Source organism: Ambystoma mexicanum, chromosome 2q (genome assembly GCF_040938575.1).
Source record: "Ambystoma mexicanum isolate Mex_15411 chromosome 2q, UKY_AmexF1_1, whole genome shotgun sequence".
NCBI lineage: Eukaryota > Metazoa > Chordata > Amphibia > Caudata > Ambystomatidae > Ambystoma > Ambystoma mexicanum.
Window position 1 is genome coordinate 239713851 of NC_090924.1, and position 21254 is coordinate 239735104.

Sequence of the window (21254 nt, forward strand, 5' to 3'; positions counted from 1 at the left end):
GATTTGAGAGAGTGTGTCAGGACGGACGCGTACGATCCTTGACCCATCCCTGCCATTTGTTTAATAAACAGCAGAATCACCTTGCTTCTTGCGTGTGCCTCATACTCATTTTTTGGGATACACGGGAGGAGTTGGGGCCTCCCTGCCCGGAGGTCCGCGGACGGCCCAGCCGACCCCGGGAGAATTTCCCCCCGACAACTCGCCGCAGCCAGTCGTCAAGAGTCCAGAGGAAGTCTTCAGACGGTAGAGGTAAACAGTCGAAAGTACGTCAAAAATAGTACTGTACTTCAAATAATATAACAGCAATATATCCGTAGCACACTATGAGCTCCACAATAGGCAACCGGCCAGTATGGCAGAAAAAACAATCTGGGAGACCTCGACGCGCGAGTGTTCATGGGTACACTACTACACATCACATTGTTAAAGCGTTCCACACATGCCCACGTCAACACCCCTTTTCAAACTTCGAAATCAAGATGCAATACTTACCACTAGATGTCAGACTATATACACAGCATGTGCTAAGCAGATTCACAAGCATCAGAAACAACTTTAAATGTATCAATCTGCCACCAGGTCTTGAGACTGTACAGTTGTAAATCATTTGTATTCTGGATACCCAATACTAAGGGCAGCACATGGGTGGACTTAATTTGGATTCCAGAAGGATGTTTGTCAGGAATGTATGTGTGAATCTGTGGCTGCCATATTCCCAAACTACATGGCAGTTGCTGAAATATCAGGAGACCGGGTTCAGCAAACAGAACACATGTGTACTATACTTTTTATCAAGGATCATTTAAGAAAGTGAAGTCCAATTTCCAGCGATCACTTCCTGAGATAGAATAATCGGCAACATTTTGCATTATAAAAATCAAAAGTGGATTGACTACCCTAACATATGGCATTCTGTCACAACTTAATACATACTATTAAGGACACTCACGAATATAGCACAGCCTTACATGAAAAAGTATACATCTAGAAAAGGGAGAACACCGAGCAATTCATGCTATAAAATGATCCCTGAAAATGGTTATCTAAAAAACCCATCCGATGGAGAAGCACCTACAATGCCTTGATCTAAAATCATAACTTTGGACAATAATATAATTAAACAATTATATTTTATTACCAAAGTATCTTTAATTTATTTGTTTTACAAAATAATTTACATATCAACATTTCTCATGCCATATTGTTCTTCTCAGTGTTGGCAAGTCAAACCTTGTAGCAGATGAATGTTCAGTCTCTTAGTCTCTTTTTGATTCCTCGCCATATAGCTGGCTTTGTAGATGGTGCTGCTGCACCGACATTTTCACTATCCTCATCAGAGCTGCTATGACTTTCATTTTCAGGATTTTTGAAAATGGCTTTTGCTTTAACTGCAGTGTCACTTTTTTCTTCTTCTGCTGCATCATCATCATCATCCTCTTCTTCCTCCTCCTCCTCCTCCTCCTCGTCCTCGCTGTCTTTACTTTCATCACTATCTTCCCCAGAAACTGGCATTGCTCTGGAGAAAAACAATCATACAATTAAATTTGAAGATGTGGAAATAAATGGTACCTAAAAGTAAGTCATAAGACACTGAAAAGCTGCACTGCTTCTTTCGAATGTGGTGCATGTGGTTAAATTGAAAATATTGCACTGATAAAGCAAGCAAATACGTGTCACCTCATTCAATGGAAAGTGCCTAATATAAGACATGGAGTGTGCCTCAATTTAAAGTGAGAGCCACTGAAATAATGCTTCACTTAATTCATTAATGATTCTAATCAGGTGCCACGAAAAATGGTGCACCTTCGAGAAGAAGGAAGTTACTTGGTTCCATGAGAGACAGCACCTGACCAATTACATGGATTTTACCACACATCAGGAACATTACCGACTTGTAAGGCAAGAATAAGCGCAAAAATTTGGTTCTGTAGGATTGAAAATATCACAACCAAACATGGCGAAAGTTCCTTATATAAATAAACCGTCTGACATTCATCAGGAGGATCGTAATGTGATATGAATGGTCTGCATCTTTGCTATACATCAAGAAGAGAACTTGTAGACTAAAATGTGAAAATAAATGTGTAAAAAAGCTTAACATGTGACGAATGTTGATAATCACAGAAGAAAACTCAATTTGCATTTTTGAAAGAGACTACAAATGTACTTGTAAATGTAATTGCACTTGCAGAAGCAAACCTCACGTCATATTATGGATTTCAAAATGAAGCATCAACGTGTACAGTCTTAATTTTATTGAAAGTGTTTAAATTGCAAAACGATTCAAGATTTGTTGAAAATAAAGTAGTGAAGTCATTGTAAAGTATTTGATATACGTGACTTATAACCCATCAATACAATAGAAGTGAATAAGGCTCAGGACATCCTGTCCACCTTTCTTCCTCTACATCCTCTTCCTCCTCCTCTACCACTCCTGGCCCGTGTGAGGCTGTCTCTCCTCCTCCTTTCTCCTCCTTTCCACTGTTCAACCTGATGATGTTTCTAGACAAGTCCGATGTATGAAAGTCTCATTAAAGCAGGTTTTTCCATTCTCATCCAGAAAAATCAAGGACCACATCGAAAACTTTGCTCCAGCCTTGGCCGATTTCTGCAATCACTCCTCTGTCACTGAACTTTCCCCTCCCCCTTAAGTGCTCTCTTGTGCACCTCCTTCTAAAAAAGCCCTCGGACGATCCTTCCGCTCTAGCTAACTATCACCCGATCTCCATTATTCCTTTCCTGGGCAAACTCTTGGAAAAACTGGCCATCTACCAGTTTAATCTACATACTGAATCAGTTGGTTGCCTCCATGACCACCAGTTTCGCTTCAGAGCTGCCAGAAACACGGAAACTGCTCTCCTGAACTCCTGTTAAGACTTGCTCTCCAATCTTGACTCTAATCTCCCTTCTGCCCTCATTCTCCTTGATCTATCCTCTGCTTTTGACATGGTCAACTATGCCATCCTGCTCAATCCTCTCTGGGGCAACCTTGGAGTTACTGATCAGACCCTGGCCTGTTTCACCTCCTTTCTCACCGACAAACCCGCACAGGTCCAACTGGGGTCTTTCCTCTCTTCTATTACTCTCTCTACTTGTTGTGTTCCCCAGTGGTCTAACTTCTCTCCCTGGCTCTACAACCACTACTTGGCACCTCTTGCCCACCGCATCACTTCTTTATGCTCCAATTTTCAATGTTATGCAGATGAAACTGAGCTCTCTTTCAGGCTCCCCTCAGCCACATCTGCTTCTTCTCTCATACCAGACTGAATGGCCGCAATTCAGGAATGGTATGCCGCCAATGATCTCTGCCTTAATGCCAGTAAGACTTAGATTCTCCTCAGTGGGACACTTGCTCCTTCCTTTCCTCCCTCACTCCGGCTACCCACTCTGGGCCCTCTTCCTGTTCCTTCCTGTGAGGCCAAGAACCTTGGTGTCCTCTTCGACTCCACCCTCTCCTTCTCTCCTCACATCTCTGACGTCCCTAAGAAGTCAAACTATCAGCTGCACCTCCTCAGAGGTATTCTTCCTTTTCTCACTATCCCCCTGATGCTCAATGTCTCCAGCACTCTGGTCCTGTCTAGGCTGGGCAATTGCAAATATTCCTGCCTCTACCCTTTGACCTTTACAACTTATCCAGAACAGGACTGCAAGATATGTCCTTGGCCTCAAGCCCAGGGATCATCTCTCCAGCTCTGAAATCTCTTCACTGGCTCCCTGTGGCTGCAAGGATGAACTTCAAGACCCTGTGCATTCTCTGCAAGGCTCTCTGGGACCTGACACCGTTCTACCTCCAACTTTCTCTTCCAAAACATCTTCCTTCTCGAGTTCTCAGCTGGCCACCTCCAACTTTCTGAGGGTCAGACGCTTCTCCACGCAGAAAGTTGGGGGCAGATCCATCTCACGGCTGAGGCCTCCCTCTGGATTAACCTCCCTGCCTCTCTCAAACTTGAACAGAACTACCTCCAGTTCTGAAAGCAACTCAAGGCCTTCCTTTTCGCATCCCGCTTTCTCTCTTCCTCTCCCCTGCTGATGCACCTGACTGCTCCGGGCACTGGTCACCTGTTCAACCTCTGAACTCGGGCGCAGGCTCCTGCATGTCAAGTTGCCCTCGCACTGCCTCCGGGCTACCCAGCACTAAAGGGTCTGTATCTGCAACCCTACAGTCCCTTGTCTTTGCACTTATGAGCCACCCGCTGGGTACACTTGTGAGTTAACTGCACTTACCCCTTTCCCACCCCCCTGGCACTTCTCCCCTTCCATCTTCCCCTTGTGCGATCTGAATGACACAGGCCTAGTAAGATCGATATTTTGTCCTCCCTTTTTTCCCCTCCTTGCCTTGTCACACCTAGAAACACTTGTGCACAGGCACGTTATAAATGCCACATATCATATTGTATATAACATCACATGATGTTCTGAGTTGGCTTGACCCATTTTTCTTGCTGACTTGCTAAACTCCACTTCAGCCTTACTTACATGCTCACATGGTGGATGTTTAAGTGCTCCAGAAGATTTGGCTGGGGTATCTAGAGTGAATAAGGTTTGTTTGCCTGTAATTATGAAAACATTTTGGGTTAACACAACAAAGGGCCATCTGCACAAAGTTCCCAGAGTCCATGAGGTGCCCCCACCCTTATGAGCCCATTTCAAGTGAACATTCTAATACATACATCTTAAAATTCCACCAAAGCATCTATGGGGTCCTAAACTATTAAGAATCAAGATTGCTCATATTATAAACTAACCTGTTCACCTAATGGCGGACGTCGAAGAAATATTATTGCACTTAGAGTGTTACCTTTGACATCAGTTAAGGCAATAACGTTGCCCACATATCCAGTAATGGAAAACAGACATGGGGCATCCGAGAGCTGTTTACAGAACTCATGGGGACACACAGGGTTTCACACTTTTAAGGAAAGAAATGTAAGGCTACAACTCTGCTCCAGAAATATAATGGGCCAATGGAATCAATACTATACATGCATTTCAAAATAGTGTGATATAAATCCACTACTATATAACCGTGACATATTCCGATTTCATATGAGCTCAAATTCGAATTACTTATGATTTTTGATAAAATTAAGATTAATAACAATGAAAAAAATATTGTATGAACCCATGGTGCACGTTCCAATGTTTTTGAATGCCAGTGATCCCGGAAATCCATATGTCATTGATGTGCCATGTTGCTACAGTGAAATATGGAATGAAAATGATTTTGCAGTCAAAAGTGTTTGGCGCATATTATCTCCCACCTTTTCATGTCAGGATTATGATTAACCTATGAAGATTGGGAGGCGGTGTAATCTCTGGGAGTATCTGACTATTAAGCAAGCCAATGGAAATATTTGACAATCAAAAAGGGTGATGTCATCAGTGACAAAGTGTGGGAATATCCCCCATGATAAAAAGGGAAACATTCAGGGAATAGGGATCACTCTTGAATTACATGCTGCATAGAAGGAATAACACCTGTTTCAAATGGATGAGAGCTTAGCCCGTCTATTACCTGGAGGATTGGGCTTTATCCAAGAGGAAACCTTTACCTGGAGCAGACCTTATTTCCAAAAGCGAGGAGAGGCTAACTGGACATTTCGGCAAAACTCACGTGGGTCCATTCTGGCTCATACCCTTAAAGAATTATTTCAAAGTGAGTATAACAATTCCCCCCCAAATATAATTAGATACATCGCCTAGAATCATTGCCCTTATAAGTGCATGAGTGGGAGGGAACTGTGGAGGCGAAAACACTAGACGCGCCAATTACCAATAGAATACATTATTACTGGGATGCATGCTCTTTGCTTACTCACTGTATTTAAAGCCATGAGGGAATTTCATTGCAATTAAATCCAATAACATTTTCTGTGCTGTGTGACCAGTGTAGAACTGACAGCACATCTGCACAGATAAAGTATAGTTCTTACTAAAATAACTGGAATTAAATTATATCCAGCATGTTTACGCAGGTATAGACAACCAGTTAAGCTTTGGCTCGATTGCATGCAGTCTATAGCCTAATGGTGAATTGCTTGACAACTTGCAAGCTGTGAAAACCACATATACAAACAAAAGTGAATAGGGAGGTGAAAGAGTTCAGCTATCCTAATTCTATTCCCATGGAAAATTATATGAATATGAATTACATCCTATCCACTCCTCTCTCTTGACATTGCACAGTAGAGAAAGGGTTCTGCACCTGTTAGACCCGATTTATTTAGTGGGAGGGCTGTTTATCCTTGTATTAGAAACTCATAAAACCATTTTGCTACACATAGAGTAGCTAAATCAATGCTGAGCATTCCAAGTTAATAGCACATTTTTCCTAAACAAATGTCTGTGGATCCTACAGTAACCGATCATAGTCTGCATTGTACTTCCATGCAGATGCTACAAAATCCACATTCACACAGCGGGGCATGTTTCATGAAAACGAACGCACATAAATGTAATTTTTCTATGCAACTTTTCTTTGGACACCAATACATATTTTTGATATTGGAGGAAAGAAGAGTTTTAATATGCTGTTACCAGAAACAAGAGTTTAAATATATTGGATAGTAAGCGGCGATGTAATTATGGACCACAACAGTGTTTAGAAGTTAGATTCTTTTATATGAATTGGAATCAGAAATAACATTAATATTTTTTTTTGTGACTGAATATGTGCATTACATTTAGTGAGACTGTCACATACAGGCCAACTCTAATTGAAAATATATTTTCTCAACATTCATGTATACGATTGTGGAGACTTCCCCTGCATAAAGTAAGTGGGCCACCTTTCATTTGATTTTATTTAAAAACATTTGAGATTTAATTATAAGCACAGCCGTTTTTTGCCGAAGAATTGTGGGGTAGGATTGCATCAAGAGAATATTAGAGCAGGGATTGCCACTTAGTGAAAAGATCAACATATTTACAAATGTCTCAACAAAGGTTTCGTTTGGACACGTGAATTGCAGCATTAAAACACTACGGTGATCTCTTGTCAGCAAAACAATATGTGAAGGATAGCAACAAGTATTTAGTTGTGAAAGAGCCAATACTTGACAGCCTTGCAGAAGGCGAGGTGCTAGTGATTAATCCAGAAAGAGTTTCAAAAGTGGGTAGCTAATACAGAGAAGGCTGGCCACCAGATCAGGTTTAGTGTTGCCAGATACAAAGGTGCAAGATGGAGGAATAGATGTGCAGTATTGTCCATTTGCAGATGAGGAAATGGGGATCTTGTCAATAAAATGCCTGGTTGCCGTGAGTCAAGCTGTCACCCGATCACGGTGAACCAGCTGGAGGTTGCCATGGAAACTAAAACAGCATCTCCCTCGAGGACTTCGTGCTAAGTCCACCAATGGAGCGAGACTAGCATCACACGCATAGAGGACCTTGCGTGTGATGTCACTACATACTCAGAGTGGACCCTGATGCCACAAGAGGGTCCATATCTATGGATGCGAGGAGCTACCCAGCGCTTCACAACTGATATAAGTACCTTGCTACCCGATTTGTCTTGATATCCCCGATTTCTGTTTTGTCCTCACTCGTGTACCAACCTCTAGCTTGCCTCCTGACTACTCTTCTGCCTCCTCCTCTGTTGGAACTGTGTTGCCTCATTCATGTACCGACCCCTGGTTTACATAATGATTATGCTTCGACCTCCTCTTAGCTCCTCTTGGAACTGTTTTGCCTCACTCATGTACTGAGCTCAGGTCTAGCTCCGGATTATGTTTTCTGCCTTCTCCTATTTGGAACTGTTTACTGACTATCTATTTATGCAATTTTGCCCTGACCTGTGCACTGACCTTTGCTTTATTTCCCTGACTACGGTTTTGCCTATTTCCCCTGGGAACGGTTTGCCCTGTGACTATAACATCACCATTTTCCTGGTGTTCTAGCACCCTCTACACTTTCCCATCTGGATTGCCTTGACCCAAAGAAGGATCTTCATGGGACCTTTTACCTACACAGGAGGGACTGCGTTGTCAGAAGATCTTCCTGTCCGCGCCTACCTCTGTTTTTTCCATTAGTAGTGCATCCACGTGCGTTCGGGTCATGACCATTCGAACTTTGTACTAACCTTAATATTGTACCCCAAAGGCAGCGTGGCGATGGGTGGTTCACTGGTCTATGGACTTTCTACACCGTGGGAGACACCTTCCTAGGTTCAAGTACAGGACTATCTAACAGCGCAAGTAGGGTAAGGTGTGGTGGGAGGGGGATCATTTTAAGGTGTGCTCAAGGACAAACAATAACATATTATTTTATTTATTTCCCCAGCCTGGAAACCACAGGCAGTGTTCTTCCACCTTTTCACCTACACCTTTTTGTCTATCGTGTCATTATTATCACCAAGACTGTTGTTTCAGGAGGAAAGTCCCCGTCGGAATAGGAGACCTGTACCTCCCGGTACCCTGCTAGATCCTGACACTGCTGTACTAAGCAAAGGGTTTTAAACAAGATTAACTTTGCAACTGAGAAGGTAATGCAACAGAGATGCGTCAAACTTGCAGGTTTTGGTGAGAAGGCAAGCAGCCGCACTGTGTACCCTATGTAGTGTGTGGATGATAGATGGGTGTTCCGAAGTAGAGACAGTTTCCATAATTGTGTTGGGAGGAAATTAAATCCCTGGCAATGGTGATGTTGTCGTGAGAGGTAAAGTATACCTTTTGGAGACAGTAACATAAGAGCTGAGTGCTCACAATGTTGCGCACTTGGGAGAGAGATGGTCAGGGAAAGGATGTTCTTGAAATAAAAGCAAATATTTCTAAACACAGTGGATATAACAAAAAGGTAGCCAAGGTGAAGGGAGTTGGTAGTAAAGGACCAGAGGGTTTTATTTCTCAATATTAATTATATGAAAAATAAAGAATAAAAATGATGCACTTCAATAATAACACAGGGCTTATAATATTGTACATGCTTAAGTTGCTGAGTGAACCATCACTTACCCTTTAGAGTCAATTGACCTATTCAGATTTGAAAATTCTCTGCCTGAGTCAACATCAAATGGATCTAGAAAACAAAATTAAGTTGCATTCAGATCTTGCAAAAATGTTTGACAAAAACCTCTTCATACACATGTAAGCAAGCATTGACTACATTTTACATCTATACGCATGGCTTTGTGTGATGGTGCCATAAAGAATGGGCCCAGCACAAAGAACATACAATCAAAAGGCAGTTATCAATTAACTATTAGTATGTGAATTATTTGCTCGCTGATTAAATACTTCTAACATTTTAGAACGGCAGCTGAGGCACGAAGCCTTCAGCTTAAAGTGCCTGTTTCAGGGGCACATACAATGCTTTGATCTCACATCTTCTGACAGAGTCTGGACCGAATATGAGCATAATTGATAAACAGACATACATGATATACAAAACCATGCTTAGCAGGGCATATACTGTTTGAAAACTATAATTTGCACCTATATGAGAATGATTTACTGCACCAAGAGTCAGCTGTCAGGCTCAGAGCTCACCTGTCCCTTTGGACGCTGTTGCAGAGACTCTGATGCTACTTGCCCAACAATGCTGGTGAAGTCTGGACTCCTGCAGGGAGGGGCGGTCCTCTCTGGACACCATCCTGTCCGCGCTGTAAACCAACAAACTAGGTAGCATCAGGAGCGAACCTCCAGTATTTAGAGGGAAATGCAATAAAGGGAAAAACCTCCCTTCCAGATGGAACCTGAAGTAGGATGGATCCAAGGATTAATTCACAAAGACTCTGATCCACATTGAGGAAATTAGAAGGGTGGAAGCAAGGAGAGGGAAGGATGGAAGCAGGGAGAAGGAAGCAGGAGCCCAGGAAGGACCAGGAAAAACAGCAACAAGTAACTTGTGTAAACAGTACCTTAGCGTTGCAACGCAAGGTACACATGATCTTCCCTTCAGTTATAGAAAATCCGTAGATGATCCAAGTCCGGAACAGCGTGCAATGTATCTGTGTGGCGGCATCATGGGACGGGTGCATAAGCAGTGATGGCTCCCAAGCGCATCACCATCTTGGGATTGGCACATCACCTCAAGGAAACGGGAAGCAGCATCCATTGTCCCCATAGCGACCAGTGGCGCGACCCGACACCAGCACCAGTTTAACGGTCATGCCCAAGTCTTGCCACACATTCCTCCAGATCTTACTGGACCCAGGGAGCTTTAGACAGACATCCCAGAATACTAGTGAATGACTGACACAGTCCTTGCCAAGAAAGGATGAAAAGTTGTTCTCTTTACAGGCCCACTCTACTCTCCTTCTCTACCTCTTTGACCAATTGCCTTTTTTTTAAAATATTTTCTCTATCCCATTCCTCCTTGAAGTCATCCTACAATTGGGCTCCCTTCACCTCCCCTTCTAGCTTTTCTTCTCTCCTGGGTGATGACTTTTCACTCGTCTGGATTCCCTTTTCATGTCCAGGCAATTATTCTATTCTCTCTGTAGTATGGAGTATATCTCCCAATCGTTGATCCCTGCAATCAGCCCTATTTCTCCTCCTGTGGACTCCTCCCTACCAATGCTATCCCCAACCATACCAGCTCTGATACCATTCCGACCTACCCATAACCCCATGGATGCTTTCTTTTTCTGTAGCATTCTGCCGCTTCTCAGTTAGGTTTGCATTGTATACATTGTATGTATTTCTCTCTTTACCGTTAACTGTATCTTTTTTCTTTACAAAAGCTCCTCTGTCATTTCTTCTATCCTGAACAGGTATTCTAACTCATTTGCTCGTTCTCCCTCTGGCTGGGGTTTTCCTGCCTCGCTTACTCTCTCCAGTTCCCTGCATAGCTAAACCACCTTCTTGGCTGTATTTGTATTACTTCAGATCAATACCCCTATTTTTACCTCTCCAGAACTGTGCCAGTTTTTTTTGCTCTCTATGTCTGCCCAACCCTCTTTATCCACTCTTCTCCTTCCAGAGTTATGCCACTTTCTTTGTCACCCCCTTGCTCTTCCAGATATATCCAACCTTTTTGTCTACCTCTCTTCCTTTCCAGGTCTACATGTGCTGATCCTCCTCCCCCGCCTCCTCCTCCCTAGCCCCCTAGTAGCCCTACTCTCCCAGCTTCTGTGATTCTCACCTGCTCTCTCTCTATTTTCCTGCTTTGTCACTGTCTCCATCCTCCCCCTGCTACTGTGGACTTTCTTTCGACACCCACCACAACAAGCTCAAACTGCATGCTCCATTTATCCTCTTGTGGAACCGCGTCCAAATTTAGTGTCCCTGTTGTATTTACATGTGCCAGAATTGGCAGCATGGCTCAGCAGAGCTGGCCATCCAGAAAGGGCCTATGCCATACTGATCTCCATAATGCTCAGGTAATTACTGCAGCTCTCTGACTTATTGGCTACCGCTGATGATTGGCGTGACGCATCTTTGATTCCGCAGGCTGATCTCCTGAGCCTCTGTGTGCTACTACAAAGAAGTAAACTGCTTCTTTTTGTCAAGCCTCAAACCAATGCAGAATGTTACCTGGATGCACACAGCAGAACCCTTTCTCTGTTGTATAAGTATGCTGGATATCAGTTTGACAAACAATGTAAACATACAGTCTGACTATGGGTGTTTGCCAACATGCCTGTTGGGTGACTGGTATCAGTACAAGCAAACTCTCACTGGCTAATTAGTAGGAAGACTTTTACTAGGAATTTCAAGTGAGGCAAAAGGGTGACTTGGGGTGTTTTCAATTTTCCACTTTGCAAAGGCTTTCGCCCGCATGTTCTTGAGCAAATGGATGGTTTCCCTTAATTCCAGATTCCCTTAATTCTGGCCTGAACTTCCTGGCCTTGGCCCAGGTCTTTTCATCCTGGGTCTCCCTACCTAACGATCTTCTGATGTTTTTGGCCTTGGCATTCCCTAGGCTTTGGTGTAATTGCAACTTTTCCTTGGCTGGTGATGCGCTGGGAAATCCCCTATTGCTCCTCTGTGCCATACAACACATTGAGGGTGGTGGTACCCGGCCCACATAGTTCTGCGGCCTCATCGGTCAGCCCAAACCCATGTGATTTTATCATATATCCTGTTCTTTTCATAAATAAATCGGGCTCTTTGATGGGCTTTTCTACCAAGTCGTGGGGAAAACCCAGGTGTTTAGCCCCTCCGCCGACAAGTGGTCAGCTGTCTCTGCACTCTGGTCAAGGATGGTTCCTGGGATCCGGGGACTGAAGGTCATTCCCAGCAATTACCACTGCTTCGACAGAGACATCATCCCCGGTAAAACACTTCGTGGTAATTTACTTTGTGCAAATAACTTTTGAAAGTTTACTTCATTTTTAAAATGTCTTTAGTTATGGGGGTCCCCTGCCATCCCCAAGACACAGCCTTCCCTAAACCAAGCCGCTAACACCCCCCACCCCTTTAGCTTCAAACAAATAACCATACTAGAGACAGAAAAAATCATACTCTCCTTAAAGCCATCCAATTGCAAGGGAGATAAACTGCCCACCTCAAATTATAAAATATGCAGCGAGAGACCTAGCTCCCTTCATCTCAAAACTGATCAACGCCTCCTTTAAGACTAACCTAGTGCCCAATAACCTTAAACAGTCCTGGGTCCTACCCCTGCTAAAAAACAAACTCTCGATCCCTCCATCCTGACAAACTATAGACCTATCACCACCGTCCCATTCCTACTCAAAATCATCGACAGGGTAGCCTACCTGCAAATCCAGGATTACCTTGAATCCAATAACCTACTTGGCTCACGACAATCTGGCTTCCGCCCCCTTCACGGCACTGAAACAGCCCCGATTGACCTCAAGACTCAAATTGACGAGTTGAAGGATAATGGAAAATCAGCTATGCTACTCCTCCTTGACCTATCGGCAGCCTTCGACCTGGTAGATCACGCAATTTTATGCAATCACCTCGGCTCTGCTGCCCATTTCTCAAGTGATGCCATAACCTGGGTTCAATCCTTCCTTGCTAACCGGACTATGAGAGTCTTCTCCCCCCTTGCAGCCGCTGACCCCATACAAGTCTCCTGCGGTGTCCCCTAGGGATTATGTGTGTCTCTACTATGTATAACATCTTTACCAAGCACTTGTTTGACAAGTTGGACAGACTGGGTGTCATCTACACTAACTATGCAGATGACACTCAGATCCTCATCCCCCTTTCGGGCAACTTCTTGGAAGACTCAGCCTTGGTAAATAAGATATACCTCCTCATTCAGGCATGGATGGCATCCCACGGCCTCTGCCTGAATGACAACAAAACAGAGATTCTGATCCTCGGCACAGAGATAGCGATTAAAAAACTCGACCCCAACTATGCCTCATTCAACATTGACAACAATGTCAGCAAAGTGATGCCCGCAGTCAAAACCCTTGGGGTCTATCTGGACTCAGCACTCACTTTCAAGAAACAAATTAACTCCCTAGCCTCCTCCACAGCCTATACTTGCAAACTGATCCGAGCATGTAGACCATTCCTAACGGAAGCCATCTGCATTACCCTAGCAAATGCACTTATCTTATCCAGATTGAACTACTGTAATGCCCTATATGCTGGATCTAACAAGTATATCCTCAACAAACTCCAAACTCTCCAATATAACGCTCTCAGAGTACCCTTAAACATACCTAACAGAGCCCATGTCTCCACCGCCAGAAGGAACATCCACTGGCTTAAAATTAAAGACAGGATTACCCTCAAAACTCTCTCACTCACGTCCAAATGCCTCAGCAATATAGCTCCTCCCTACCTAGTAAACAGAATCAACAAAAGAACCTCAAATCGCCCCACAAGAATGACCAACGCCTTCACCCTGCTGGTGCCTAGACATAAAAAAAGCACAGCTGGCGGCGCCAGCTTCCCAGTCACAGCGGCCCAAACCTGGAACAAACTCCCCTTAGAACTTAGAAAGGACCAACCCTACCCAAGTTTCAGACGCAAGGTACTCTCATGGATACGATCTAACGACATCTAAGGTGATCCCCCTCCTTAACAGAACCTCTCGTCCTGAGAGTCACCTTCCTGACCATGCCCCTGCTAACCTGGCCCCTAGGGACCGCAACCTCCACCACTAGTATCCAGCTACAAACTGTAGCTGACTGCCATCCAACTCCCTCTTGCTCCGACACCTGACATTCAACTGCACAAGGTCTTTCAAACTGTAAAGCTCAGTGAACTGCACCACCCTCTTTCTCCTTCTGCTCTAACACCTGGCATTAACTGTATAAGCACATGCAATCTATAATGTTGTTGAACTGTTCCTACCGCTTACTCTTGTGTGTGTCACTGTAACCAAGTTCTCAAGTATTCTCTTAATGTTCGCGCCCGGCTACCTTCGGGTTTGATTTTGTGCTATATCAAAAACAAACAAACCCCTACACTACCACCCCTACTCCAAACCCCCCCCCCCCCCCCGACACACAAATATATACATTCAAAGTAAAAATTCAAAGTTAATTCAAAGTTATTTCCACAAAGTTTACTTTGTGGAAACAATGGGACACCCTGGGAGGGACCTGATGTCATGGCGCATACTCCTAAACACCTGGAGTTGACGGGCCAACCCCAGTTACTGGCCTGGCACCCAAAAGGGCTTATAAAGCCCCAAGGACTTCCTGGACACAGTCCTGGCGCCATTGCGCCAGGCTCATAACATTCTATCTGATGGCAAACTGCATGGGACTACATACAGCCCAGCCTAATGTGGCTGAACCTTCCAGCCTACCTTGAGTGTGACTGAGGGACTACTTTACCTGAGATTGCAGGATGAGGCTGGAGGGACTACTTTACCTGGAACTATTTGCAAAGCTATTTAAACCACACCCTACAGAGAGAACACGCTTCGCGTTGTTTTGCACTCGTGCAGCGTAACGCTCACCATGTCTGCTCAGTTCCAGTACCCGAACTCCAACAGCCACGCCTGTCCAGGGATTACGATCCATCGGCACCTGAGGAAAAGGGAAAGAAAGGAGACAGAAGTTAGTACAGCAATAGAGGCCTTACCTGAAGCATTCCATCTGAATGGCCGCGCCTTCACTTGCTCTCCGGATCGTCGCACCTGCAGAAAAAAGGGCATCTGCATCAATAACCAATACTCACCCGGAGACTGCATTCTTCTAGGATTTCATCGAAGCGGTTCATCCAATCGCCGCTCCGGAGCCGCGCTGCACCTGCATTGCTGAAAAGGAAAATAACAGCAGGTTAGTCACGCACAAGAAAGAAACCATTATAAAGACATTTAGCGCCACACATTCGCACTAATTCTCACCCACTGGAAATCTGTTCAGCGTCGTAGGAAGAGGCAAATCTTCATCTGAAAACCGCCCAAGGCCGCGCCTGAAAGAAAAGAGAAACAAGAGTTAAACTTGGGCAATAAGGACATTAAGCAGCTATACCAAGCATCTATTGGCATAGAGACTTACCTGCTGAGTCAAGCTATTCAAGACTCCGCTGTAGCCCCGCAGGATCAGTGAAGTAACTTGCTCCAGGGAAAGAATGAATATATTGCGCACCTGCTAGAGATCGCAGGACGGAGAGCCCACCAATAACAAAGCCAAGGTGAGGCAGAAGGAGAGAGGGCCATTAGGAGATTAAGGGAGGTGGGAACCAAACCCGCTCCTCACTGCTGGCTAACATCTTGTTTCGACATTTTAGGCAAACGCTCCTGGGAAGTGATAGTGAGGGAGACGACGCGTGCAAATATCACTCAGGCCCGAGCTATGCCAGTGCAGACATCATTCATGCAGCTTCGTGCGACGCCCCTGCGGAGACCAGGTGAGCGTGACACCTGATGTGAATTCAGAAATCCAAGGTCCTGGAGGGCACTGTTATCCTTGAGAGACACATGGAACACATTTGTATTTTTTGAATTCGACATGGGATGGTCTTTGGAGAGTAGGGTTTGAACTTTTGCTTTGGCCTTCCATGGAACTTCATGTTATTGGATTAGATATCCCAGGAGGCTACAGACTCTTTTCTTATTAAAAAGGGGGTACCCCTAGAGGGATGAGGACCCATTAGAACAGGTTTGGATCTTTGTATTTCATCAAAGGGGGGTTCTTTAGGAACATTCAGGTATCATTTAGTTTAGCACAAACTGATACAGTTTTATTATTCAGAAATCCCTTTTTTAATGTAGATTTTCCCCTAGCACCTATTAGGCATTTATCTAAGCCTGACCATTTTGTTTTTGCAACTGAGATACAGCAGAAACCATACTTTGTGGCTATGTTTGCCTCACTGCCTCAAGTTCCCCAAAGGAGCAATGGGTCTGTTACTGGCTGCGTCAGATTCAGTTGTCTGAACAGAATTAACAATGCTTTCATTGATATCTGTCTTTTGAATTTCCCCAAAGTGCTAGGCATGATTAACAGAAAATTTACATTTCCTCTTTTGATTCAAAAGACCTAATCTGTCTGTGATCCTAAAACCTACTCTATACGAATAAGGTAGAAAGGGGTGCTCAGCAATGTGTCAAGATGGTCAAACATAAATGAAATCATCTGGCAAAAAATCCTATTCTAGCCTACTTTCTCTCCCCACTGCTCAAAATTAAATATATAATATAACCAAGGCCTTGCCCAAGAGAAAGGGATGGCTGCTGCCTTTTGACCCCCATCCTTGTGTCTCTTTACTACACAGGCCCTTGCATATGTCCACAGTCCCATATAGTTCTTGTATGGCTTGAGTTCTCTTCGGGGTTCCAACCAATCTCTCTGGTTCTTCTTGAAACTGGTGTGTCGCTCAGTCCTTCTGCCTTTGGGGAGATTTTGTTATTTCCCTACCTGCAGTTAGGGTGCTTTCAGCCTATTCTTTCCCTACTCTGGCCTTACTCTTGCTAAATTCCCACTCAGGGCTCCTTGCTTCTTTCACCATACCAGGCTTCTCCTGGTCTCTTTTCTCCACTCTGGGGTTCTTGCTCTCTCTCCCCACTCCGGGGCTTTTCCCCCCACACTAGGACTTGTCTCGTTTTCTCTACAGACGCTGGGACGTCTCCATTCCTTACCCAAACTTGGGCTTCTATCGGTTCTTTTCCCACTCTGGGGCTTCTCCCGGCTTCTCTCCTTTTCGGGTTCTCTCCCAACTCTGGGGCTTCTCTGTTCCTTCTTACTGCCCACTTTGGGGCTCTTCTCATTTGTACTCCACACTCTGGGGTGTTCTCAAGCCTCTCTGTGCTCTGGGGCATTTCCATCTTCTCAGTCCCCTTCTCTGTGGTATACTTCCTGTTTCTCCAGCCTGGGTTATTTTCCCTCTTTCTCACCTTAGTCCCACTAGGTTCACCCATCCGATAAGGCTTAACAATGGGGACATGTTTCCTCTCTGTCTCCTCTACGCACTTCATGGGAACAGCAGGTGGCCATTGTTGCATTTAAACAAAATGTTTTCCCTAGTTACTGGTTTTCTCCCTCCTAGGTTCTGGTGGTGTTTAACGAACTGAAAGGCTTCCAGGTGAGCTTGAGCAATGTGAATATCTGCCCCAAAGTTGCCTGGTAGAGTTGTAGTATGGCTATTTGGGGCAGTGGTGGTAAGGAGTTTATGAACTGCTCAAAGGCTAAAGTTACAAGAACCTCTGCTAAAGGCTTTTTGTCCAACCAATGACTTAACAGGTTTGGGATTTTTCCAGCTAGCTCCACTGGGTTTCACTAGAGAGTAATTGCATAGCTTGCGCTGGAAAAGAGACTCAGTTATACCCACTTTATTAAAGAGGGCCTTCTTGATCTCATCAAAAGGTGTGGCCCTGTGGGCTTTGATAGTTTGGAATGTCAACTGTAGTTCGCCCTGAAGTAATGAGGTTAAATAACAGGTCTTTAAGGTATCATTCCAGTGGAACTAGATGGCCAGGTGTTCAAAGTTAATGAAGAATGCGCCATGGGCATGCCCTTCACAATATGGTAGTAAGCAGTGCTCCAGATAAGTTTTTGAATTGGGAGTATTTTATTCCCCATTTTTTAAAGTTGGGCATAAAATTATTTTTTAGGGAGTAAAAATCTAAGTCACATTCCAAAATGGGAGTATTTTATAAGTGAGTCAAAATGTTTTAACTGTAAAACAGATTTTTTTTAAATAATGAATATTTCATTCCATGTAGGTATTTATGCACATTAAAAGTTTCATTTTTACCACACTGGATCAGGCAGAAATAATAGTAGTATCTTCCTGTAGAACTATGTATACTACTGGCCCAAGCATATTCATGGAGCTCTGGGGGTGAAAGCAGGATGACAAGGCACCTAAGAATTGGTTCCCTATTGTTTGTTGGTAGTATTTGTACTCCCTTATTTTATTTTTGGGGAGTATTTGCCTGATTTTAAGGATTAAAAGTGGCTGATAGACCTCTTATCTGTTGGGCTGGTTGTGATGGGATTTTGACGAACTGCAGGAATTTGTCCCTTCTCCCCAGGGTCCCCCCTTATGAGGCTAGGGAAGTGAGCCTGCTCTGCAATACCCTCCCTAGGTAGAGGCAAGTGGGACCTCACCGGGAGAGAGTCACGTTCCGATGAGGAACTCCCTAAAAACCATCTTAACAATACCTCTGAGAACATGTACTTTGGAAATATATATGTGTGAAGAAGAAACCAGTATTTGCTACTGTCACCCTGAGACTGTAAATATCCCATTCAACTGGGACGAGGAGTAGGATATATGCAGGAGAGAAGCCATGTGAGATGGAAAGAGGAAGACCCGGACGTACACCAGGGAAGTCCCAAAAACACATCAGGCATCACAGGGGAGGGGAATGGCAAAGAGAAAAGTCTGTGAGTTACAAAACGGGGCCGATCTCTGCTGCAGGGAGAGAGTTGGACGTGCAGTGTCTGGTGACCAGAGAGGAAGGTAAAGCCGAATCAGACCTGCAGCATCTATCCTGGAGAAGAACAAGAGAAATAGATGGACGCAGAGTGTCCTGGAGCTCAGATTATCGAGACAGAGAGAGACGCACACGAATCAGACACGGAGCACGTACCTGGAGGAGAGCTAGAGAGGTAGTAGGACACAGCGTATCCTGGAATACAGAGAGAGACACTGATGATGGTGATGGCGTGACCACAAAAGATTTGTTTTGGACCAGGAGTACCCCAAACAATGCCAAAACTACGCCACAGACCGAGACGCAGAACCTAACTGTACAGGAAGTAACATACGAGCACCCTTGTCAATGGCATGAAAGGGAACGCATTACAGGAGCAAGACAGAAAATGTTGACGGTACAGAGAACCGACCCCAAGCAGCTAGAATCCCCAGTGATGTTATCACTAGGAGTCCCAGGTAACAGGGAGAACTGGAAACCTGGGAGAGGAACATGGAATTGTTATGGGACCAATCATACTTGTCCCAGTCAAAGTAAAGAGACTGTGAGATTCAACTCAGAGGAGTGAATGAAAATCGTTATGAGACCAAACTTACTTGTCCCAGTCAAGATTAAGAAGTCCAAATAGTGAAACCTCAAGAAGTGAAAAAGAATCGGTACTGGAATACTCCGTCTTGTATTAGTAAAGTCCAAAGGAGTAAAATAGAAGGAGAGACTTATAAATGTTGGATAACTTTACCATGGGAAGAGAGATTAACAAATCTCTGTAGAGAGAATCAAGAGGAGAATAGAACCCAAAGGAGTAACCATCAAGGAAATGCAAAGCCAAGCAAGATTCTGAACAAATAGTATGAATGGATCAACACAGTTACCAGAGACTATCTGAAAGTCATCTCTTGACATAGAAGTTTGCAAGAAGAGAATCGACTACAGGAGAAGCGAGTCATTCTCCTAACTTTAGTTGTTATTGATATATGATATAATAAGTCATTTATAACTTGCCTGTACACCAGTGTTAGGTGCGACAAGACAAGGGAGGGAAGACAGAGGGAGAACAAACAAAAGATCTTACTGGGCCTTGTGTCATTCAGATTGTGCAAGTGTGAGAACAAGAAGTGCAAGGGGAAAGGGGGGGAGGAGTGCAAGGGAGAGGGGAGGAGAAAGGAGGGCAGCAATGCTCTGAGTAAGTGCAGCCAGGGCAGGGCGGCTCTGGGTAGTGCAAGGAGAACAAAGGACTGTAGGGTTACAGTCCCTAAGTTTGTGGTAGGCCGGGAGGCAGTGCAAGGGTGCCTGATCAAGAAAGAGCCTGGTACCCAGTGAAACTCTGAGGGTAGCCAAGCAACAAGTCGGTATAGTAGACAGGTAGGTCGGTCAGCAGGGGAGGAAGAGAGAGAAAGCAGAGGAGAAGAGGAACGTTTTGAGCTGCTTCTGGAACTTCAGGTGGTCCGGCTCATGGTTAAGAGGGGCAAGGAGGCTATTTCAGAGGGAGGCACCTGCAAAGGAGATCTAACCCCACTCTCTGCTTGGAGAAGCATGTAACCCTTAGAGAGTTGGAGGTAGTTGAGCAAAAAGCTTGAGAAGGAAGTCATTTGGAAGTGAGCGTTGGATGTAGTGCAGGCCCCCAGCCCCAGGAAGCCTTGTGGACAATGCAAAGGGTCTTGAACTTGATCCTTGCAGCCACCGGGAGCCAGTGGAGAGATTTCAGGGCTGAGAGATAAAGTCCCTGAGCTTGAGGCCAAGGATAAGTCTTGCAGTCCTGTTCTGGATTAGTTGCGTTGCAGAGGGCGGAGAGTAGAGGAAGGCAGATTGAGAAGAGGCTGTTGCAGTAGTCTAGCCTAGAGAGAACCAGGGCTCTGGAGACAGTGAGCTTCTGGGGGAAAGTGAGAAAGGGAAGAGTCCCTTTGAGGAGGTGCAGCTGGTAGTGGACTTCTTGGCAACGTCCAAGATGTGAGGAGAGAAAGAGAGAGTGGAGTCGAAGATGACACCAAGGTTTTTTGACTCGCAGGAAGGCGAAGAAAGAGGGCCCACGCTGGGCGGCCAGAGGGAGAGAGAGAAAGCAGGGGTCCCAATGAGAAGGAACTCCGTCTTACTGGCATTAAGGCAGAGATCGTTGAAACATAGACAGTCAAGAATGAGTGAGAGAGGAGAGGAGAAGAGACTGAGGGGAGCTGGAAGGAAAGCAGAGTGTCATCCGCATAACACGGAAAGTTAGAGGAGAATGTAGAGATCAGGTGGGCCAAAGGGGTCAAGTAGAGGATGAAAAACCAGGGTGAGAGTATAAAGCTCTGGAGAACACCACAGGTAGAGAGGTGGTCGAGAGAAAGGGAGCAAGTTGGACCTGGGAGGGGTGGTCCAAGAGGAAGGAGTTCAGCCACTCCAGGGCCAGATCCGTGATGCCCAGGTTCTCACTGAGTCGATTGATCAAGATGGCGTGGGTGACCGTGTCGAAAGCAGAGGAAAGATCAAGGAGGAAGAGGACAGAAGGAATGCTG

At 44.8% G+C, this 21254-nt stretch overlaps 1 protein-coding gene across 3 annotated transcripts in view; it reads right to left on the reverse strand.

The window, feature by feature from the left end:
- Positions 1–1111: 1111 nt before the first annotated feature.
- TSR3 (TSR3 ribosome maturation factor) overlaps positions 1112–21254 on the reverse strand; it is a 212074-nt gene continuing 191931 nt past the window's right edge. For all 3 annotated transcript variants that reach the window (XM_069647203.1, XM_069647201.1, XM_069647202.1), the window contains 2 exons: positions 8952–9015; positions 1112–1516 (listed from right to left, as the gene is read on the reverse strand). In XM_069647203.1, coding sequence (XP_069503304.1) covers positions 1249–1516; positions 8952–9015 — 332 coding nt within the window. In that variant the 3' untranslated portion in view covers positions 1112–1248. The remainder of the gene's footprint in view (positions 1517–8951; positions 9016–21254) is intronic.